The 25,694-nt window shown below is 37.0% G+C and overlaps 1 protein-coding gene across 2 annotated transcripts in view; it reads right to left on the reverse strand.

Annotated features, from left to right (window-relative positions):
- The window catches only part of fam118b (family with sequence similarity 118 member B), a 33,412-nt gene that overhangs the window by 7,017 nt on the left and 701 nt on the right, over positions 1 to 25,694 (reverse strand). The window contains exons 1-3 of one of the 2 annotated variants that reach the window (XM_039764086.1): positions 15,146 to 17,353; positions 13,384 to 13,467; positions 2,536 to 2,788 (exon numbers count right to left, since the gene is read on the reverse strand). In XM_039764086.1, coding sequence (XP_039620020.1) covers positions 2,536 to 2,788; positions 13,384 to 13,467; positions 15,146 to 16,653 — 1,845 coding nt within the window. In that variant the 5' untranslated portion in view covers positions 16,654 to 17,353. Of the gene's footprint in view, positions 1 to 2,535; positions 2,789 to 13,383; positions 13,468 to 15,145; positions 17,354 to 25,694 lie in introns of those variants that run through there. The other variant, XM_039764087.1, reaches the window with a different exon arrangement.

Raw genomic sequence — 25,694 nt, forward strand, 5'->3', positions numbered from 1 at the left:
AGAGGGAGGGAGAGTATTTTAATATTTGCAAATGTTGTCTAACTACTGTATGTAACAGGCCAACATTGATGTACCAGGTGAATACAACATGTGACACAGGAAATGCTTGTATAATTGGCAAATAAATTAGAACACAGCTTAATTACTCTAAGGTTATGGGCCAAAGTTTCAAATATTATGGACTATACGTTTCAAATGAGGTATGGGGCAGCATATACTGTGCAGTTTACTCTAAGATGGCTAAAGCAACACCTAATCTTTCTTCTTTCACTTGTCTTTACTTGTAAACTTCCAGGGAAAAAAATTAGCCAAGTAACACAAACAACAACAGAATTTTAATTGCAAGTCAAATCTGTTCATACTCTAATATTACAATCTTCTTCACTCTCTTACCCACACACTTCCCTAATTCAGAGGAAGCCATAAATCATCGCTGTGGGGGATGAACTCAAAGTCTTTATCAATCGGATTAGCCAACAACAATTCATATTTCAAGGCAACTGTCTAAAACATTTGACAAGGGCTTTGGAATAGTACTTAACTCTTGGATGCTCATCTTCAGCATGCTAAATTGTACACACTTGAAAAATTAATAGCTAAAATGTCAGGTATTCTTAATTTGCAGAGAGCTACAACTAAACTCATCTTGCAAATTTTATACTCCCTCAGAAAAAAAAAACATTTCTAAAAATATAAACTACTAGATCAAGTACAAGGAAACAGTCACCTCCACTGAGGTTGTGCCATAAGAGTCATCACAAATTCTCTATTATAAAGAAATATGCTAAATTGAGAAGGACTACACAGGTTACCCCAACATTCAATCATGCCTGCCCTCTTTCTTTTAGATTCCTTTTCTGAATTTAGAGACGCACGTATTTTATACAAAATATTCCAGTTTTTGTGTGGAATTTATTTGTGCCAGGCAGTAGGCAGTTGTCTTGTATTTTTACTCGGGCCAAGTTCCTGCCTTTTTGTTTAATGTAGACTGAAAAACTTACACCTCTCCTGAAAACTAACAATAATGAATTGGTAATTGAAAATTGATTTTTTTTGATTATCACAGGCTTTTTAATCAAATATATTACAAAAGTGCTGGTTCTTTAACAGAATTTTGTGCAAAATATGTGATAAAGTTGAAGTAAAAAGTTTACATACACTATATAACCCCTCTACAGATTTTATATGAACTACAAATTTGGCATATCATTTAAGACATCTACTTTGTGCCTGGCAAAAGTCATTTTTTCCAACAATGTTCACAGATAGAGTATTTCACTTTTTATTGACTCTATCACAATTCCAAAAAAAAAAAAGAGCTTTGCCCTGCTCATAGTAGAGGTCTTAAATGAAAATAAGCCAAATTTATAGTTTGTTAGTTTAAAAATCTGTGGAGGGGTTATAAAGTGAGTTTTAAAGAACTTGCCCTAAGTAGCAAGCGATATTTCCATTAAGACTTTAGGCAAAATTCTTCTTTCTGTATATCAAACCCTCTCCTGTTCTCCACTTCCGGTTAAGATTATGCATAAAGCTTTATATACCAGCTAGCTGTGCTACCTTTCAAAGACAGGCTGAAATTAAAGGCTGTCCATCTAAGGCAGGTTGAAATCCAAGTAATCAACACAGACGAGTGCACCATGCAATGCATATGTGTGTCTCTGTTATATGCCATTTGGTATGGGACTCATAACAGCAGTGGTAATGTTTGTGATGCGCTATCTACTGGAATGATTAATAAAATGCATTACTAGAAATGTTTGTGATGCACCAATTTTTGGAATGACACAGACAACACAGTAGCAAATGAACGGACACAGACAGACACACTTATCCTTTTATTAAGGTGAATAACTACTTCTGCTTTTTATTTGTATTTCATTACACTGTTTTTGGTAATCTACCAGACCGTCAAAAGCAGATCAAGAGCAGTTCATTTAAAATAGTTTGTCAGAAACATGTGGCCATCTCTGGAGCAACAGAATTAAGTTATACAGCAACCCTACCTACACTGGGCTACAACCTCATTGACGACAGTCATTTAAAGAAAATCACTGTTAACCCACAAGTATTACAGGCCACACATTTAAAAATTGTGACGGATGCCTTAGTGCAACAGCATACTCTAGATGCTGCTCAATCTAACTATGCTACTATGAATTCTATGACAGACTAAAACTGACAATACTAAGCCTTTTTAAATGTGTTGAAACCCAAGAGTTTAATTATACTTTGAGTAATACAGATGTTTCACTTACAGGAAATAAGTCATCATGTATTAGTTTGTGCATGTTAGCACATTCCTTACATATCACACTACAAAACGTTTGGCTTTACTCTTACTGCACAAACAAAGGCTTCAGCAGAGAAGAGGCATTTTTCTGCCCCCACAATTACTCCATGTTTCAGCAAGACAGGACTTCTTACTGAAGAGCAACCAGAAAGTTTAGTTAAGTATTATAAAATTTGACAGAAACGAAATTGAATAAAAAAATGTGGCAAAGACAGGCAAATATTGTTTTGGTGTTTGCTGCTTACTGGTGATAGCTTCTGGATGAGGTCATGAGCCACATGTACCAAGTTCTTATCCTCCTGCAAGCTTTGCTGGAAGCGCTGACTTTCCTCTTCCTCAAGAAGATCAAAGTCATTAGCAGCATCCAAAAGTGCCTGGATGAGTCCTTTCCAGGAACGAAGAGCTGGTACTTGGGGAGCAACTGCCGAACTGACTCCTGTCCCAATCACTAGGACCAGTTCTGGGGCACGCTTGGTCTTCAGGCTGGGAAGTAACTTTCTTCAGGTCAGAGGAAAGACAGCATAGTTATTATTGCAAAGGCAAGCATGATATGGACTATCCAAAACTATACATTTTCTTTCCCAGACAGATTTTTTAAATTCACAATATGGATGAAAGCAGAACCATGGCATTGAAATGAAAATATTTACAGATGTTTAAAAAATTTAGAAAGAGTAAAGGGTTTACCAGAAATCATGCCAAAAACTTGAAAGCAAGTTTTATTTTAAACACTGATTAAAACCTAAAGTTTACTACCATATCTTTAGTTAATGTGGAAAAGAATGTCTGCCTAGAACTTTAATTAGCAAGACTTTTAATAATAACAGTTTTAACAATTAAAACCAATTCAAACCCCCTTCCTTTGAGCAATACTGAATTACAAAAAATTAAAAGTTTAGATGTAGCATTTTCTTCTAAGCTAAACAAAGTCTGATACTTTTTTTGTATTTGTTTAAAAAAAAAACACAACACTAGGGCTTCTAACTGACCTTTCAACTGTGAAATAAAAATACATAAGCTCATTGGTTATTAGTGCCCCTCGCCCCAAAAACCTTTTCTTAAATTGTTTGTTCAGTGCGCCCGCACACACACACACACACACACACACACAATCATTATGAGAAAGTGCAAAAAGTATTTGCAACACATTTTTATAGCAGTGTATATGAAAAGAAAGAATTACTATATGTTTGAAACCTGAAATGTTTCAAAACTACAAGACACTGACTGCACTGCTGTAATAAACTTGCTGTTCATCCACTGGAATCCCAAATTAAAACCCACTCTACAAAACATTAAACAAGGCACATTTACTGTGAATTAATAGGTACACCTAAAAATAGCCCATTATTTACCTATTTAACCTTAAAGCAGCCCATATACTGTACTTCAGAGCATGCAACAAAGTACTGATAGTGTGGCATTGAGACGCTGGCCTATGTTGATTCGGATATGCCTCAACAGTTGTTACAAAAAGCTACTGGCTCAAATGAATTTAAAATCAGATGTCGCTCTGCTACAAGAAAAGAATCCAGCTTCAATTCACAGACTCCAGTGGTTTTTATCAGATACTAATCCACATATGTCAACATAACCAGACCAGTTGATTTTAAAAAGAACAGAAAATCTTGGAGAGGGGACATTAAAGCGGACAATGAAGCCTTAACTGCTTTCTATGTGGTAGAAGATGGAGAGGATTATGAGGTTTTGGAACACTGAAATTCATATATTTCTAGATTTCTCAGCTACAACCGCCTCATAACAGGCAGCATTTTATAGCATCAAACACCACTGAAAACCAGGTATAGCATTTTGTTTCCAGCTGAACTTAATAGTCCCTTCTATATTATTCACAAGTATATTTAAATGAATGTATGATAAATATAAAATAATGCATACATATACATACACAAAGACATACCTCTCCACATGAAACTGGAAAAAGAAAAAAAAAAATAAAAGATTCCCACAGTCTTTAAAACATTAAAAGGTCGTGGTAAGTTCTGGAACAAGATTGCAAAGGGGTTGTTTTTAAAGTCAAGACTGGACAGCTGGGGGAATGCAAAGAAGAATGTCAGCAATGTGACAGAGTTTGATTTAACTTTTATCATAACGTACTATGATTAATGGTTTTGCCATTATTTTTGCCTTTTTTGTGATTCATATAATAAAAATAATAATAATAAATACCTTAGTATATGCAGAATACAGAGAATTTATTGGTAGTACTATATACTTGGAGTTGTGTGCACTCTTAAGTGTACTGGCACACACTTTAGTAGAAATTAAGAATACACATTAGTAAAACACACACCCACATATCACACACAGTGGATTCAGAAAGTTTTCAGACCCCTTCACTTTCTGTACACTTTGTGTCATAAATTTAAATTTTAATTAGATAAACGTTACCATTTTTGACCATCAATATACTCAACAATCCATAATGACAAAGTGAAAACATATTCAGCAAGGTTTACAAATTATTAAAAATCAAAACCCGAAATCTCAATTTTAGGTATGTATTCAGACCCTTTACTATGACACTCCAAATAGTGGTTAGGTGCATCCTGTTTGTTTAAATTATCCTTGAGATGTGTCTAGAACTTGCTTGCAGTCTACCTGTGGTAAACTGGGCTGACTAGACATCAGTTTGAAAGAAACAAACATGTATATAAAATGCGCCACAATTCACACTGCATTTCCAAACAAAAACCAAGCCAAGATATCCACACAACTTTCTGTAGACCTACATGAGCAAATTATGCTGAGGCACAGATCGGGGCAAAGGTATAAAACACTTATAAAGCTTTGAGTGGTCCCAAGATCACAGGGATCTCAATAATTGTGAAATGGAAGATTTGGAACCACTAGGCCTCCTCCTAGAATTGGCCTTTCAGCCAAACTGTGGAACTGGGCAACACAGCCTTAGGTCAGAGAGGTGACTAAAGAACCCCATTCTTTACTCTAAGAGGGGTTAAAAAAATCCTCTGGTGAGATGGGAAAAACTGTTGAAAAGGACAACCATCTCAGCTACATTACATCAATCAGGCACAGGCATTTATAATAAAGTGGCTAGACAGAAGCCACTCTTGTCAAACAGCATTTAAAAGACTGGTCTGATGAGACAAAAATTGAACATTTAGGAAGAAATTCCCTGACTATGTCACAAATGGCAGCCTTGGTTCAGTGTTCTCTAGTATTCTGTCTGTTTTGGTTTATTTTTCCCCCATCATTTGGTATTCAACTGTAATCAAGTACACTCATCAAGAAATGCCAAAAATTTGACAATTCACTTTGTGCAATATGACACCAGATTTTTCACAATTAAGAACTTTTCTTGATATCTTAGCTGGCAGACACAGAAAAAACTATCGCAAAAGCGGAAAGCATCCTGAATGCACTCATTAGGCTGAGACGGTGGGGTTTTCAAAACAGCACTCCCAAGTTTACATCTGGTGAATCTCCACGCTCTAGGCAATAAAACTCCTCAACTGTACTTACAAGGCCTTTTCACTTTCTTCTGTTCTGTGTTGCACGGAAACCTGGCTTAATGAATCCATTGCAGACTCTGCACTACACCTGCCTTGCTTTCAACTTTACAGAGTGGACCACGGATCAGAGACATCAGGGAAAAAGGAAAGGGAGGCAGAATCTGCTTTAATATCAATGAAGGTTGGTGTACTGATGTCACGGTATTAAGGAAAATGTTCTATCCTGACTTAAACGCCATTTTGTTAACTGTAGGCCTTTTGATTCACAGTGCGAGTTTTCCTCATTTATTCTGGTTAACTTTTACATTACACCTTAAGACTGTGGTGCTTCAAAAAACTATGTGATCTGATAATGAGCATGGAGCAAAATTATCCAAACTCCTTTCTGATTATTCTAGGGGACTTTAATAAGGCAAATCTCAGCAACAAACTTCCCAAAAGTATACACCACAAAGTTCCCTACCAGAGATAGAAACACAATGGATCATTGCTACACAGTGTTAAAGCATGCCTATTGTGCTGTTCCCCCATGTAAATTTGGGTTTCTCTGACCACGGTTTGATTCATTTGCTCCTAACCTTCAGGAGTAAGTTAAAAATCTGCTAAACCTGTGATTAATACAGTGAAAAGGTGGACTATTGAGACAAAGTTGAAGCTGCAAGCCTGTTTGACTGTATGGACCGGGGGACCTTACATGAACTGGCACACACAGTAACATCTTATGTTAACTTTTGTGATGATGCGTTTCTCCACTAAGACCTGTTTAAAATTTAACAGCAGCAAACCTTGGTTCACTGCAGAACTCAAGCAGCTTCATCAAGCTGCCTACAGAAGGGATTTAAACACTGCTTAGACAGGCAAGGAACACACGAATGACAAAATAAATAAAATGGGCTAAAGAGAGTTGCGCTGAAAAACTGAAAAAACAGCCAATGACCCTGCATTAGTGTGTAAAGGACTACAAAATATTATAAATTTCAGGAAACCATCCCCCATAGTGGAGTAAATTACCAATTGTCTGATGATTTGGAGCATTTTACTGCAGGTCCAAAAAGCCCCATAATACAATCGACATCATCTCCAGCCCTCTCAAGTGTACAGATGTATACAACTCTCTCCCCCACACATTCTCTCACTCAATCTATAATAAATTTGTCAAGGATGTGTGTCAGCTCTTCAAAGGCAAACATGCTAAGTAAGCAACAGGTATAGATGGGGTCTCTCCCTCTTGCTTAAAAAGCTGAACAATGGACCCCAATTTTACTCGCTTTTTCAACAAAATCATTAGTGCTATGTAAAAGTTCCCTTATACTTCAAACAAGCCATAATCATACCAGCTCCCCAAAATATCCAGTAAACAGGACTGAATGACTAGAGGTCTGTTGCTTGGATATCTGTGACCATGAAAACCTTTGAGAGATTGGTGTTAGCTCACCTGAAGGACATCACAACTCTCTTGTTGGCCCCCCTGCAGTTTGCTTATTGAGACAACTGATCAGTAGACTATGCATTCAACATAGGTCTGCACTACATCCTGCAACATCTTGATAACCCAGGAAACATATGCAAGGATTCTGTTTGTGAACTTCATCTCAGCATTCAATACAATAAATCCCAGCATGCCTCCACTTGAAACTCCCATCATTCCGTTCCTGCCTCCACTTGTCAATGGATTACCAATTTCCTGACCAATAGGAAACAGCATGTGAGATTGGGGAAACTCACATTTAGCGATTGCATGATCACAACTGGCAACCCCCAGGGGTGATGTGTGCTCTTCCCAAACTAAAGATTGTACCTTTAAAAGGACCCCTCCATCAAACTTATAGAATATACGGATGACACAACCACCACTGGGCTCATCAGGAATGTTGATGAGTCGACATACAGCAGCTGGCCCTTAGGTACAATCGGAACAATCTGGATCTAAACAGTCTCAAAACTGTGGGATGACAGTGGACTTTAGGAGAGGTTCCACAATTTTATCCCCAGTCATCATACTTAATACTGCTATGACAGTGGTGGAAACGTTCATGTTTCTGGGATCCATAACCTCATGGAATTTGTAATGGGAGACCAATGTAGGGTTCCTCATAAGAAAGGCACAACAGCGAATGTACTTTCTGCGATAGCTGAGGTAGTTCAATCTTCCAAAGGAGCTGCCGATTCAGTTCTACACAGCAGTCATTGGGGCTGTTCTCAGCTTATCCGTAACAGTGTGGTTCAGATCTGTGACTAAACATGTCAAAATGAGCCTTCAACAACTAGTCAGTTCTGACCACCTTACAGGGCCCTGTACTATTCTAGGGTCATGAAACAGGCTGGGAAAATCATCAACAAACCCTCACATCCAGATCACAACCTTTTTGAACTTCTATTATCAGTCAGGCATTATAGATTAATATACACCAAAACAAGCAGATATAACAACTTTTCTCTCCACCGGCCATCAAGCTCACAAACAGTTATTCAGCTTAATTTGGCTACGCACCCCCACCCCTCAGGGTCTTGCAATACTGTTTACATATTGTTAATACTTGTTTTTCAGTGTTTATTTTAGCATTTTATTATACTGAGTTGCACTTTGCATGCACATATTACATATTTATATATAATTTTTTTTTATCTCCGGTGCTTAACAGTTTTGTGTATGTCAATTATAACTTATACTTGGAGAGCCACCAAAACCAGAGTCAAATTCCTTGTATGTGTACAAATACTATGCCAATAAACATGATTCTGAACTACAAGCACTATGTCTGGTGAAGACCAGGAGCTGCTCATCAATTGCCTAATACCATCTTTAGGCTAAAGCATGTTGCTTAAAGCATCATGCTACTGGGCCTCTTATCAACAGAAGAAACAGGGAGATTAGCCAGAATTGACGGATGGATGAATGCTGCCAAGAGAGGTCAGAGTGCACGCAAACTCCGATTCTGCGCGTTTTGGGCATGACCTGCATCATAGAAGGTCAGAAGACCGGGACTCTGTGACGTCTAAGAAAGAGGAGGAACAGGTGTGGGAAGAGAAGGCAGTGACACTAAGTTGTTATTCTTTATTCATTTCTACCCACTGTCTTATTAGGTAACTCACTGAACAACTAAACTAATGGCAAGACCTGACAAAGATATGAAATTAACGGTAAAGAAGAATTTTCAAGTTTCTCACTGGTATTGGTCAATATCAAAAACTTCTTCCCAGAAAGCAAAAGCAGTAAATCCTCACAAAACATTGCTTAAATCAGAATGTTTAAGGCCTCAATCATGACGCTAGGAGAGAAGAGAGTGGGGAAAAAAAATCCAAAAGGATCAGAGCCATTTAGATTTTTCACTCCATCTATCGTAAGAAAACTAGAAATGTGGCAATTTCAATCCACAAACCAATCCCATTCATAGAAACAGATATAGCCTCAAATCCTAAAGAGACATATGTCGTGGTGGTGGGGAATTTGCTCCATTTTGAATGCATTTTGGTTAACATCTGTATAAAATGTACTCTCATTAGATCCCTATATGAACACTCGTAAAAAAAAAAAACGGTAATATTTGGAGACTTTAATTGCACCTTAAATCCAGTTTTAGACAGGGTTTCAGCAACTGTGACCATAACATCCGAAACTGCAAAGACAATTAGTTTATTATGGATCACAATCTCTCTCATCCAAGGAGATTTCTATCAAAATTCAACAGAATACTACATTTCTCCTCCTCATCAGTACACTGTTAAAATTGATTGTATTGATAGTTTATAGTATATAGTTTATCAACCTCCAACATAAACCTTTAAATACAATGGTTATGGCCATCTCTGACTACGCTTGTCTAATTCAGGAAATTACATCATTATGCCCTGTCAGGTTTCAGTTTACAACTGGAGTCTTAACCCATTATTACTAGTTAATAATATATTTTCAAAAGGAATATCATTCTGAATCATTAAGGTTTTTGCTAAAGTTTTAAAGCTGAATGCTCCTCTTGACTCTAACCTTCTCTATCCCTGCTTTTGACCTGCACCAGGTTAAGGAACTTTGTACCCTTGGTGGCTAGACTCAAAAATAAAACAATTCTTTCTTTAAGAAACTGGACTACTCACGAGCACTTAAAGGAAAACTTCAGGAGCGATAAACACTTTCACATCAATATGAGAGTTTGTTCTGCCACTAACTGCGTCTGTTCTGTCCTTACCTCCAAGGGGCAAAGCCTAGAAGACACTAACCACAACAACAGGCTATTCACAGAAAGTGTATGCTGACTCTTAATCTCTAGCTAAGGCAACCTTTAACCAAGGATAACTACGGAAACAGCTTTTTTTTCCCCCCTTTGTCTTATTGAATTCTACAATGAAAAGAAAATTTAGCTTACCTAGAGGTACCCCAACCCCTTAACTATTGCACGACTAGATACTCACAGCAGTATGCAACCTATGGAAAACACTGAGTATTGCTAGAAACTTCTAGATTAATAATATACTTTCATCTTTTGAAAAACAACATCCAAATTTAGTCTTCCAGCCATATACTTTTTTCATGCTAAAATTTGAAGTTTTCTTAAAAGTAACCTGCCCAGCTTCCTACACCTTTCACTCATATGTATTCATGAAGAAATATACTAATTAGTCTGGATGACGATTCAGATGTCTATAAAGTACATAAAAATATTTCAAGGAATTTACTGTAATAATCCTGAAACAAGGGGAAAGAGATTTCTCAATTAAAAACTTCTATGAATAGATTAGTTTGCTTCTTTTTCAGAACACATTCTAGTTTATTATGCATCAAGAACACTATAATTCAACTAAAACATCTCATTAAATCACATCTCCTTTAAAACCGTCTAAAAATGTACCAAAAAAATCCCCTCTATCCCTAAGCCATGCGTTTTGGGAATGCCCTACACTTAAATCATTTTAAGCAGTTTTTTTTTGCGCTTTTTTCTTGGACAGCACTGTATTTAAAATCACTCCTGATGCATTAACAGCAGTATCTGGAGTCTACTACATGGATTCAAAGTGCATTAAAGAGAAATATCCTATACCACACTACTATCTTATTTTGCTCAACTGAAAGATCCAAATCCGCATTTTATAATTCAGTGGGAAAGTTATATACTATATTTCAAATACGAAAATATAATCTGAAATACTTTTATGAGGATCTGCTCACAACATTGCAAGAACTCATTAACATAATTCTAAAATAAATATTTTGGGCTTGTAACTAACTTTCATATTCTACTTACTTGTTTTATAATACAGTATTTAATTATAAAATTTAGATTTTGTTTTGCAAATACAGAGTGATTTTGAAGTATGCAGTTGCATTTACTACATTTTTGATTGTGCTGTATTCAATGTGATTAATTTGCGTTTTCAATGGGGGCAAATCAAGACTGAACTCCTCATCTCACTCCAAACGGCTTCTTGTTTTTCACTGACAAGAGAGAACATCATCCCATTTCAAACATAGCAAGTAAAGCAAGTAGTACATTCCAACATGCATCTTTTCAAACCATGCTTGTGTTTGCATGTTACCTGACTGAATATTATTCTATATAAGCAGTTTTAGAATGTACATACTAGTTTTATTAAAGGTCTATTGCTGACAAGACAATTGTTACTATGCAAGTTGAAGGTCATGATCCATTCAATACAGTCATTGCACTGTTGAGCAGAATAAACTCAGCAGAGTTGATATCTTTTATACAGTAATGCCACTGCATGTGTTGCACACAACCATGCTTGTAGTGAAAGCAACATAAAACTTTAATCATGCTCATTATCTATCTGAATTGATGAGGTCACTCATCAAGCAGTCAAATATTTTGGCTGTACCCGATAGTCATAAATTGTTTCTGGACTATAACAAATCAGCTAGTGTAATTCAGAAATAGTGTTTATAAAACAAAATAGTTTAAATAGCTTTATGTAAAATGCTATAGTGGCAAAAAGCATATCTGATGGGGCACTACTGTTAGGGTTTCTAAATTCATCTGCTATAATTTACTGTAACGACGATCATGTAAACACTTCAAATTATAAATGATGGCTATTGTTTCAAGTGAAAAAAATTAACAAGCTACAGTACTTTCTAATTCTAATTCATTTCTAGTTAATTTGAGAACATTCAAAAATTACCCATCATTATCTATAAATTCTCAAAATTAAAAAAATATATATATATATATATTATATTATACTATAGAGATCTTTTTTATTATGTAATCACCATTAATGAACCAAATCTAACTAATAGTTCAAATGGTTGAACTATATGCAAGAATGAAAAACTACTGGGGCAATTACATAATTGTGAAAATAAAGCGCATCCGATGTACATTCTCCTAGAGTGGAATATGTAATATACTTTTTCCTAAATTCTTTGCAGCCCTTTGAATAACTCAATACCAAGCATCATGTTATCAATTAAAAGGTTATCAGCTAATTTGATTAAATTGTCAGTTCTTGCATCTTAAAATATTAGGCTCCTCATGCTATGTCCTTTAAAGTTAATGGGCACCTCCTTCATACATATGCAGGTATTTTACTAAAGAATACAGTACTTCATTCTAAAGAATATCTAGGTTATATAAGCAGAATAAGCTTCATGCTACAGTTGTATATTGTGAGCTATGCAATTTAAATGTTTGCAGAAGGTACACTACATGCTTAAATACCGCATTCAAGAATCTAATGGATCCTAATGCGGTGTTAACTGGTGGCATTAGAAGGAGCTGGAGAAGGACAACCATAACATATAGCTTCCTCTGGGACCAGCGGTCTTAGAGTACTTGTGTAAAGCTATATACTTTGGGGGACTATCTATAGTTTAAGAAAACAGCATACAAATAGTTTCAAGGGGAGAGGGGTTAAGGTACATTGTACTGCCAACATTTAAGATGGCCCCCCTACTCCAACACCACCCAACTAATGACAACTTCTTGCAAAAAGTCTTACCATTAATATCAGTTCTTCCATCTATCCCCATCCTTCAACAACTGTACAGTTACCGGTTTTATTAAACTTTAAACCCAGGTTCAACTGCACGAGTGACCGTTTATAACTTGTCTTCTTCCTACTTGTAATGCTGCATTCTGCTTCAAGCTCCTTTTTGATCACCTTTTTTAAAATTTTTAATATAGGAATAATACAAACATGCATAGCAAGTGAATATTCACATCACTGTGACAAATCATCAACGACTATCCCTCAATCTCTACATGTGTGATTAAATAACTACAAAACAATAACCTGAAATATTTCATTTCTAAGAAGGATTCATGTGGGAGAGTATACTGTAGTTGCATTTCTTTAATGTAATTTTTGACATAAGCACCCGATTTTACTGTGTGCAGGAACTGCAACTGTGAGACAGAGTTCAACTCTATAATTATATAAAGACAGAAAATTAAAACCATGCAGACTCTCCTAGTCCAAAGACTCTTTAGTAGTCATATAAGCTTAGAAACCTGCATGCATTTTTAAAAATTCCATTTAATTTACAGTCTCATTTTCTCAAGGTTATAAGTTTTAGACAATTAAAAAAACATTGGCACCAATTGTGTAATGTTCACTCCAAAACACTGCACAGAACTGTTAATATACCTGGGCTTCTTAGCAGGAGTATCTAGATCTTCAGAAGAAAGTCGCTTCTCACCCTTTACGTTCAGTGCCGAGGCCATCCAGCTTCTGAAAGAAGCAATGGGATAAAAGAAGGCTAAACTTAATACTTTATGCCTGTTGTGTCTTAACTTCATTGCATTCAAAGGCAATTTAATAGGAAAAGGACCGTAGAAGAAAATTTATGAAAGAGGATAAAAAGATTAATGAAAACTCCACATATAGAAATAATGTTCAACGGAGATCTGTTGAATTTAAACACCTACTACCCAAAGATGTAGACCACTGAACTCGCATTCTATGAAAAGATTCAAATGAGGACAGACCATTTTAAAAGTGGAATTATTTTTTTTTTCTCAGGACATACAAGGTTTCTTTTAAAAACCAACAGCAGCAAAAACTAGTTATTTTGGTCTAGCAAACATGTTGCAAATAGAGATTATATTGTTAGTAACAATGCAGCTGTATAATACATGGGCTTAACCAGAAAAAGCCATGTCAAAACCCTGCTGGTTAGTACTCAGATTTGATGCCAGGTTCTGTAAATCCACCATTCAAATTCAGTAAAATGTAAAACACACATCAATATATGTGGCTCAAAAATCAGATAAAAATTAACTAGAAAATCATAACAGAAAATGTACAGTTTATCCTGAATTGGAAAGCAGGTGTACTCTGAAAGAAATGGTCACATAGAGAATGTGCAGGCTCTGAACAGATGGAGACAATGCAAAGTATTTGAACCCAAGATACTGAATTCATAAGGCAGCAGCACTAATTTATGGCACAAACTCAAGCCAGAAAACAATTACATTTTACAATGTATATGAAAGATTAAACCGATCATTAACTAAAAGCAAAAATGACCATGATTCCACCCACCCCCAAACAATCCTAATTTATTAGCAAGATACAATTCCAATATATTCATTTCCCATTATATTTGTCACTCCTAACCATATACTTTAATATGAAAAGCATTCTTGAGTTTTTATATTTTTATTAAATGGAATTCTTTCTCAATTTCAAATAATGTTTTCAAAGAATAAAAAAGACCTTCATTCTTACTGCAGGAATATTACAAGAACAGAAAAACCTGGCCACTACTGCAGTTAATGGATTCCTGATATCTCTGACCATAATTCTTCATTCCTGTTTACATTTAATTGAATGCCTTAAAATTCACACTATGCATTTTAACATGTTGTACAGTATTTTGTTTTTAATTGATTCTTCTGTGTTTATTATACTGACTTTGGATTGTAGTGTTATTTCCTCTTCTTTCTTCCTGTCTATATAGTCTGCTATTCACTTACAACTTCACATTCACTAACCAAGACTCTTCTGATTACTTCCGTTAACTTTACCATATAAAGAAATGCCTTATTTTTCGTTGTTTGAATGGTACTTTGGTTTGCATATTTGGTTGTTTTGTGTTGATGTGCCGCGAAGGATACAACACAATACGAAACTCAAAATATGAGGGAAATGGCAGAAACTACAAAAGGGAAAAAGATGGGTAAACTTTTTACTTAATGGCGATGTCAATTTAAATTCTATTAAATGACATTTTACAAGAGAAAACTTGAGTTAACTGGAAAAAATGAGCCATGTACTCCGTAGAAATATTAGGCACCAGTGTTTTACGGATTTCTATAAATGTGAAAGTGTTGCTAGTAGTTACTGCCTAACGACTTATTAAAATCTCAACTAAGCCAATAACCTTAAAATAACCAAAGAGGCTTACATTTCCTTACTGAATCCAAATTGTACCGGTTGCTTATTCATTTCCGCCGATAAGAAGCCTAAAGTTCTGGGGAGCTCTTGCACCCCCTCTTGAACCAGAAACTTTTGAAGTGTGTCGAGTGCGACAACAGCCTGGGACGGGGTCACGGGGGCGACGTCGGAAAGCTCTGGACTCGAGTTTTTCCGATGTCTGTCCTCCTCTTCTCCTGTAGTCTCATCATCATCATCCCGTTTGATCAGCACGGACATGACGAGGTCACTGTCGCTGGTCTCCTCTGACATACTTAGAAAGCTGTCCACAGCTAAGTCATCTTGGGAATGTGGCCAAATTACCTGCGCGCTAAGTGGCGCAGTTGCCTCAGTCGTCTCGCTTTGGGTAGAGCCTTCTTCGCCCTTGATAAAGCCACAGTGCTTAAAGCAGCTGGCGATCTTGTTGGGCGGCACGAGGCTCCACGCTTCATGTAAAAGGTTCAGAACTACAGGCAAATCGAGACTGAACTCCGGGTGGTAGTCCGCGGCGCTCAGGAGTCGGCTCTCCAGTAAATAGCGGTAATGCATCGTGAAATCCTTGATGACACCGTCCATTGGCTGCATGCGGGACGTCGTGTTGGGAGGCAACATCTGCAGGCGAACTGACTGCAGTCCCGGAATCTTCGCCGGGTGTACAGAGCAACTGTTAACGATCAGGAGCACTTTACGTCCTTGGCACGTCATGTCGCGGTCCAAGTCGCGTACATACTCGCGGAAGATGGAGCTGACCATCCTTGCATTTTTGTTTTCGGTGTATTTCACAGGGAGCGACTCATCCCCTCGCATACATCGCGGGTGCGGCGATCCACCAATAACTAAAAGCTTCCTTTTATCTGATCCGTCCATGTTCGCCGCGACAAGGATGGTGAGTCCGTCCTTATCGCGTTTTACATCTGCTCCCGGTTCACCAAGAAAATGCAGCATCTTCCCGGGCAGCATCTTCCACAACAGGCCGGTCTCATCTGCACTATAAATGTCAGCTGGAGAGTACTCCTGTTGGATATTGACTAGTGTGCTGGCTTTCCACTGCTTGATTTCATCATCGAGTGCAGCATTTCCCCCAAAGCCGGGTGGCCTAGACGAAATTTCGTACCGGGATTTAAAGCGATCAATCCACGCGTCGTTGCACTTAAAGTTCTCGATCCCTAGGTGACGGGCAAACTGCTTGGCCTTGGCCAGCAAAACCGCTCCACTCACTGGGACGTTTTTAATTCGCATATTGTGCCACCATTGCAGCAGGCACTCCTCTACCCTGTACTGGACGGAAAATCGCATTCGTTTTCTCCCCAAACTGAAGTTTGCAGATGATACTGCACCGAGGATCTTCTCCTTCTGGTTGAGCCACGTAGTCACCGTGCTTCGGGGCACTCCAAATTTATCGACAACGGCTTTAGCAGACACTTTCTTTTCAATTATATCACGTATGACCTGTGCCTTGAAGCCAATCGATCGAGAGTAGTTTTTACGTTTTTCGCTCATTTCTAGTAAAGACCAGAAATGTAAACCGACACAGAAAATGAATGGATAAGCAACGGAGGCAAGAGTCCGTATTTTGACGACTACTACCGGTCACCTGACAGGAAAAAAACGACAGGCTGCCCAATAGAAATCCACAAAAACTGTGGCTTGGGTGTAGTAAACAGCATTGTCAGGCAGTTGCATTTTGTGATCAACTTATTATTGTATTTTTTTCAGTGATCAAATGATACATTTCTGTGGAAAACTAGTATTTCAAAGAAAAAAAAGATATGTCCACTCCAGTTCCAGACGACACTGCTACTGTTTCAAATGACGTTGCGATCTTACAGCCAGGGTGATTCTCGCTAATAAAAACAGCAACCTTGGAGTTTACAGAGTTTATATATTTTCGACTATCGTCCCCGTTTTCAAGGAAAATCGTGTGATATCAACAGCTTCGGAAGCTAAGTGTCACGCGGGGAACCTTCAAGTAAAATACTGATTACAATACATCTGTGAAAAGCCTGCAGCAAAATGGTATACAGTGGGGGCTGCGTGGACTCGTAAACAAAATTCTATATATGTATAAAACATTTAGTTATGTGGCCGTATCCAAGTTTCGCATTTTCAAAAACTGGTAAGAGAGACGTTTTAAAACGTTTATTACCCTTTTCATCCCTAATACAATATATGGCAATAACTTACTGTATAATGCGTTTATATGGGTCCTTGATGAACAGTTTATGCATCTGGTCAGTGTTACTGAATAAATACTACCATAGAGCCAACGACATTTCTACGTTGTGCGCAGTATATGCTAACCTATTTCCCCTAATTCTAACCAAATTCTACCTAGGATATAACAAAGGTTATAAATTTGTTAATCTCAGGTAATTGTACTGCTTGAAGTCTACATTGTATTGCTCTCAGAGATGGGAGTAGATTCACACCTGGTGGCATGGGTCGTGGACTATTTTACAGACAGACCTCAGTATGTGCGTCTCGGGAACTGCAGGTCTGACATTGTGGTCAGCAACACAGGAGCGCCGCAAGGGACTGTACTTTCTCCAGTCCTGTTCAGCCTATATACATCAGACTTCCAATATAATTCGGAGTCACTGATGACACTGCTATTGTGGGTTGCATCAGGAGTGGGCAGGAGGAGGAGTATAGGAAGCTAATCAAAGACTTTGTTAAATGGTGCGACTCAAACCACTTACACCTAAACACCAGCAAGACCAAGCAACTGTTAGTGGATTTTAGGAGGCCCAGGCCCCTCATGGACCCTGTGATCATCAGAGGTGACCGTGTGCAGAGGGTGCAGACCTATAAATATCTGGGAGTGCAGCTGGATGATAAATTGGACTGGACTACCAATACTGATGCTCTGTGTAAGAAAGGTCAAAGCCGACGATACTTCCTTAGAAGGTTGGCGTCCTTCAACATCTGCAATAAGATGCTGCAGATGTTCTACCAGACGGTTGTGGCGAGTGCCCTCTTCTACGCGGTGGTGTGCTGGGGAGGCAGCATAAAGACGAAGGACGCCTCACACCTGCACAAACTTGTTAGGAAGGCAGGCTCTATTGTAGGAATGAAGCTGGACAGTTTAACATCGGTGGCAGAGCGACGGGCATTAAGCAAGCTCCTGTCAATCATGGAGAATTCACTGCATCCACTGAACAGTGTCATCTCCAGGCAGAGGAGTATCTTCAGTGACAGACTGGTGTCACTGTCCTGCTCCACTGACAGAGTGAGGAGATTGTTCCTCCCCCACACTATGTGACTCTTCAATTCCACCCGGGGGGCAAGCACTAACATTATTCAAAGTTACTGTCTGTTTTTTCATGCATTTTTATTACTCTTTAACTTAATATTGTTTTTTTTTTTTGTATCAGTATACTGCTACTGGATTATGTGAATTTCCCCTTGGGATTAATAAAGTATCTATCTATTGACCCAAATAATAATATCTCTTATTTGTTGTATTTATGGTAATATTAATAATAATTATATGGAAATGCTTTCTGTCAACTGTCTAGTAGGAAGACTCTATACAACTTCAGTTTCTGTTGTTTTACCTCACACAAATGTAATCTTTAATTTTGTTAGAAATATTTCTTGCTGCCCACCACTCTTCACCCCACTTGGTTCTCAAGTCTCCACAATGGTTAGTTTGTTTCCTAAATTAATTCTCAATTGATATTAGCATCACACTTTGCAAATAAATTTGAACATTCAGATGTTGAAACTGTAGCTTCTACCCAGAAAATTCACACAATTATTATTACTTATTATTTGGCTGACACCTTTATCCAAGGCAATTTAAAATCTTTGAGATTACAATGGTTGAATTTTTTTTTGTTTTTCCAATTGTAGCACAGGCAGGGGAAGTGACTTGCTTATAGTCACACAGTGTCAGTAGCGCAATTTGGCCCCACAGCCTCAGGACTTGAAGTTCAAAGCACTCACCACTATGCCATGCATAATAAATCAGGATTATTAATTAAAAATAAAGTGCTTCCAATTCCAAGTAGACTTACATTATATCAAGAATTGCTAGAACCAGTACGTGCATGAGAAAATTATGAAAAATTGTCTTGCATGTGATCATTCACAGTGATTATTCTCAGTCAGCTTAGGTTAGGAACAGGCACTGATACAGTGCATTGCTGCACCCACCATATGACAAGCCAACTCAGGATCCCAGATTATGACCCAAGTGCAGCCATGCAACGGGTGACACCTCAGCACCACACTAGTTCAGATGGAATGGAACAGTCTTGGGGACAATTAAGAAAACCCATATTATATACTGTATATTCACATTTCAACACAATATTATTGTTTGCTAACATTGTATTAAATGGTTAAGGCGAATTTGATAGTTCCATCTCCAAAACAATTATTCATAATGTTAACATGACAACTTTCTAATTTATAAGGCAGTTCTTGGTAAAAACTGGCTAAATGATTACATGCACATAAATGCAACAATCTGCCAAAGAGCAGCACAAATAAGGAAAGATATAATCATAACCTGTAGCACAACCATTGCATTTGTCATGTGGTCATCTTTACCCTGACATGAAATCTGCATCTATACAACCCTGAAAAGGAATCTCAGCAATATTAGAACCATATTATGAAGGAAGGAGTATAATGCAAGGCCAACTCATGTACACAGACTCACTCAGACAGGGCCAGTTTAGAGTCATCAATTAAAGTAATGTGTATTCATTTGGTAATATGGGAGGAAGACAGCTATGGAGAGTGGATACACTCTACACAGATAACGACTGGGCTTGGGATTTGAAGCATGCTAATTACAACTGTGAAAAAGGGGTCTTCATTGTAACTGCACAAAATTACTGCAAAAAAGTCACGTGTTCTAGGAGACTTACATCTATCCATACATAAGGATCCATACATAATTAAAAAAGGAAAACACTCAAGCTTGCATAAACTCAAGCAAGGGTAAAGCAATGGTCTAAATTCCATATTGCTCCTCTAAACTTATAGGCTTAACAGTTGAATTGAGTCTTTTTTCAGTACAGTACACCAATACAGACAATCACAGGAAAGCTTAGGACTATGACCCCTTAGTAACTAAATACCACACTTTGATTCTGATTTTTAACATGAAAAATACCCAGAACCATGACAACTTTGTTGTCAGGACACACAAGCTTCTGGTTAAGTTACTGTTAGTAAATTATTGTGGGGGAAAAAGGCTAACCTGATAGAGTGACAGAGAGGTTTAGAGCATGCACTGATACAGCGTTTTGAATCCTGTAAATACCAGAAGTGACTCCACTCTGTAGCGCCCTTGAGCAAGGCTGCAATTGCTCCATCCAGGGTATGACGTTAACTTAACCAGACAGCCTGCATAAAAATCCCAGAGAATTATCCCTTAAAATGAAATATTGGAACTCACTCTTGGAGCCATATCTGCACAAGGTGCTTTTGTCTGACAGCACCTTGTAAATGGGGGCCACTTGCAGCCCACTCAGGTTCACCAAAAAAGGCCACAAGTGGCTACCACATGGGCTTACCCACACTAGCATATTAGTCAGACAGACAGGAGGACAGACATATGCAGGACAAATTTAAAGACAAACTTTGCTAATGAAAAATGGCTCTATAAAGAGAGCACTACTCTCCCATATCCTTGCTTTCCCCTTCAAAATTTAGTAAGAACATTGTTTAGAGTTCAGAAAATTGCTCAGGGTAAAAGTCACTTAAGAGTCTCCTTTCATTGAAATTCCAGTTTTCCACTGCAAGATCACCCTGACAGTACCAAAGTACACAATTATAAAACACTAGTCACTAGATGATACCAGGTTTTCTACAAGTTATTTAACCAATGGCAACTGAATCTAATTCACTGTTATTTGCACCAAATTTATAATCATCTCCACCTTACGCTAATTACTGAAACGTTCAATTTTTGAATTCCAAGCAATCAAGTAGCCACAATTTGAGTTAGAAGCACTGATTAAATGCACTTAAGCATGGTATGGTTTTTAAAAAAAAAAAAAAAAAAAAAGTAAAAGAAAAAAATAGCACATTACTTGGGATGTTTGGGAATGAGATGATTTGTTAGAACAAAAATTTGACTTAGAATGAAAAGCATACGAAATCTATTACACAAATTCCAATTTATAATTCTGTGCTAAAAAGAAAAAAAAAAAGTTAATGAAACTATTAAAATATGGCCTGACTGTGAATTTTACAGACTTCTCCGTCTCTTCTACCCAATCTTTAGAGGCCACTTCAGTTTCAATCAACTCCTTTCCTGCTGGATGACTTTAACCAATACCTACCAACAGAGCCACTGCTGTAAACATACAACATTTTTGGTCATATAGAGCCCATGCTGATTAAAAAGTTGACAGTCATACAAAATAACCATTTCAGTTATTCTGTCCTAGTGCTGTTTTACATCCATCAATTTGCTTTGTAATAAAATAATTAATCATATTCTACCAAATAAAGTGAAATACCTAGTAAAAACAAAGCAAGGCTTTGCAATAAATCACAACATTTTGAAACAAAACTTGTAATAAATTTGTATTTCTAGTTATGTTTTTTTCTCACGGATTAGCAAGCACCTTCAAAAAAGCAGCTTAACTGAATTTGCCTATATACAGTACACTGACACTCTAGTACACATGCATAAACCAGATTGACTCATCCGAGGTTAGGATGGGTCTATGGGCTAGATATGTTGTGAACAACAAGTGGCCATGTATCAAACTATCATCATATTCTCCCAGGACAAAAATCATTGTTTGACTTTCACAGGGTTTCACTGTAGATAGCCATCAATGCAGCTATATGGTAGGCTTACCTAAAATAAAATATCTAGAATCTGGGAGTAGAATGTGTTTTTCTCTTCTCATTCAAGTTCTTCAAGAACCCAATTATTATTTAAACAAAACATGTTTATTATATACTTGTACATACAACATGGCGTGTAACATATTAGCAAAGCTCTCTCTCTCTCCACATAGATCCTGGGGACCATGTTCCACTCTTAGTCCTATAATCATCTGTGTGGAGTTTGTGTGTCCTCTACACACATGTATGGTTTTCCTCCTAAATGCCAAATACATGAATGGTAAAATGACTGGCATATTTAGACCTGCCCAGTAAGTTTAACAATAAGTGTGTGTGTGTGACAGTGTCCTGCGGTGGACAGTTGTCCCATACAGAGCTGGTTCCATGCTGGCTGGACACGTTGCCAACCGACACCCCCACCCCTCTATGAAGAGATATAGGGATAACTATGTCAATTCCATCTATCCATCCATCATCCAACCTGCTATATCCTAAATACAGGGTCACGGGGGTCCGCTGCAGCCAATCCCAGCCAACACAGGGTGCAAGGCAGGAAACAAATCCCAGGCAGGACGCCAGCACACACTCAGGGCACACACACACACACACCAAGCACAAACTAGGGACAATTTAGAATCGCCAATGCACCTAACCTGCATGTCTTTGGACTGTGGGAGGAAACCCACGCAGACACGGGGAGAACATGCAAACTCCACGCAGGGAGGACCTGGGAAGCGAGCCCGGATCTCCTAACTGTGAGGCACAGCGCTACCACTGCGCCACCATCCCGCCCACTATGTTAATTATCAACTTAATTGATTTAGTACTTTGCTTTCAACTTATGCTACTATCTAAATGTTTCATAATAATCAATAATTTAAGGTTAACAATATCCATTATAATAACTCATAAAAATTATGAGTCTATACACTAAAGAAATATCCATCTCTGATCCTCTGTGACCAGATTTTGTTTGCCTTGTTTAGGAGAGTCATTTTCTTAGCTTCTATAGACAAAGGATCATGGTTAGTCTATAAAGTGTTAAACAGCTGCCAAATCTACATTTTCTTTTTTACAATGATGATTTAGGTGAAAAAAACATTTTCTTATGTTTTTAGCAAACTGCAATAAATTTGAATAGATTTAAAATGTTGAGCACTGCAAAGTAACAACTGTATGAGTAAATATTATGGCATACTAGCAAATGTAAAATGGTTGCAGAAAAACAGGACAACAGATATATACGGCAGCATTTGTTTTTACCACATATTTTAATACTTGGGAGATTTAAATCTAGGCTCTATGTCATATAAAAATCGACAAACTACAACATTAATCCAACAACCTTAAAAACGCTGCCTTTGTTTCTGTGATGTTTGAAAATTCCTGCCAGAAAAGCTCAATATAACAGCAGCTGTAACTTGTGTGTGTTTTTGTTAAATAGCATTTGATAAGGTCTTTTAAGTGCCCAATATTAAAGTACAATCTTTTCAGTCAAAAATCAATGCCTGCATTTAAAATGTGCAAATTACAAATTAAAGCTCCTGCAGCGATCAAACCAGGTCTCTTTCTATGTGGGACCCCCAAGTAACTACAGTATGTCACTTTAAAATAAATAACTCTCTCAGCCTATTCTATCTTGGCAGAAGAGAACACTTTGCAGTTTGATTTATTGCTCTTTGTTACCACCGGTTTGGTGGGGAACAGACAGCTCTGTCAACAAAAGTCAGCTTAAACCAGCAAAGCTTTCTTAGGTTTTATGACTACAACACCGCTCAACAGCCATTAAGAGGTAGATGAGAACAAAAAAAGGGGGCATTGCAAAAAAATAGTACAATACTCAACAAGGGATGACTATGGATGGTTATTTTTATGATAAAGATTGACTAAGCTTAAAAATAAAAAAAACACACTTGGGTTTAATTGAGAAGATTTGATTATAGATCTTTCTGACTTTCTAAAGACTTTTTATCGACACTTTCAACTTATCTGTGATCTTTTTAACCAAAAATGTATCTGAACTTAAGATAAAATGGTTGGAACTATTTTTCCATATATTAGAAATGTATCAAACAATCAGTCATCAATTTATACAATGAGAATTGAAACATTCATTATTTTTTCATTGTTAACCTATATTAGTATGCAGGCGCTGTTTCCTTAAAATAAGAACTACACTAAAATATACACTAGACAGATTTAATAATTAATAATTAAGTGCACTTATAACTGGCAATATGTTGGCAAAAAGTTTGGCTTGCTGCTTCTAAGTTCAATTCACAGCTTGGTCAACATTGGCCAAGTCTCTGTATAAGCAAGGGGTCTCAAAGTATTCTGGTTTCCTCCCACAGTCATGCATGATAGATTGACTAACAATTATAAATCAGGCCAATATGAGCAAACTTGAATATACCCATGAATCTGTCTTGTGAAAGGATAGTACATTCAGAACTTTGACGTCTATACTCAGAAACCTTTAAAAGAATCATATACATTATAGAAAAGTCTCAGTATCTGTATGATGCCTTTGCAGGCACCCACAACAACTCAACATATTTCATATCAACAAAACCAAAAAAGATCAGATCACCTTGGGAAAAATGTGACAGAGAGGCAACATATTTGTATGGTTCATAAACACAACAAAACAGTTGAAGGTTAAACTGTTCTACAGGAGCTTAAAAAGTGTCTGTATTGATATTACAATTCTATGCAGACATTCCTGCCCCTTCAAGTATACAAAATCCCAGAAACAAAAAAAAAAAAAAAAAGTTTTTCAAATGCAATGTACAAACATAGGTAGCACACAAGTACAGTGATCAGGACTGCTTCCTCAATGTTCAAGCACCCTGGGAGCAAATACTGCACACAGTTGATGTATGTGTGGCATTTCCATGTTCTAATTATTATGTCTGTGTGGATTTACCTGTCACATCCTCAAAAATGTGCATTTCATGAAATGTGGCAGTGTGGGTGTATAAAGGTGGCCTACTGTGATGGACTGGAATGTTGTCCAGTTTGGTTCAATGTTCATAGAGACAGAGTATTCCAACAGGTTTAGCTTGTAAGTAAATATCTCTACTGAGTAAACTTTGTGCTAGCGTTACTATATTCTTGGATTCCTCATCCAATTCTAGGTCCTCAAGTTTATATAGCATAAATACACAGGTTAAATGAGGTCAGTAAATTGCCCATGGGTGTGACAATATCAGTCCCCGTCACGTAGAATGCGACTTCGGGCAAAACTCTGCCCTTTTTCAGACTATTAACAAACTAAGCCTTTTGAAAGATAAACATTTTTAAGATAGATTACTTTTTCTTCTTATCTACTTTTTAGTTTGAGTTATTCTACATTAGCATTACCAATGTTTAATACTATATGAGACAATCTGAAATGGATATATATATATATATATATATATATATATAGATATATATATATATATATATATATATAGATATATAGATATATATATATATAGATAGATAGATATATATATATATATAGATAGATATATATATATATATATATATAGATAGATATATATATATATATATATAGATGATAGATATATATATAGATAGATAGATATAGATATATATATATATAGATAGATATATATATATATAGATATATATATATATATAGATATATATATATATATATATATATATATATATATATATATATATAGATAGATATATATATATATATAGATATA

This window comes from Polypterus senegalus, chromosome 9 (assembly GCF_016835505.1).
Source record: "Polypterus senegalus isolate Bchr_013 chromosome 9, ASM1683550v1, whole genome shotgun sequence".
Lineage (NCBI taxonomy): Eukaryota > Metazoa > Chordata > Cladistia > Polypteriformes > Polypteridae > Polypterus > Polypterus senegalus.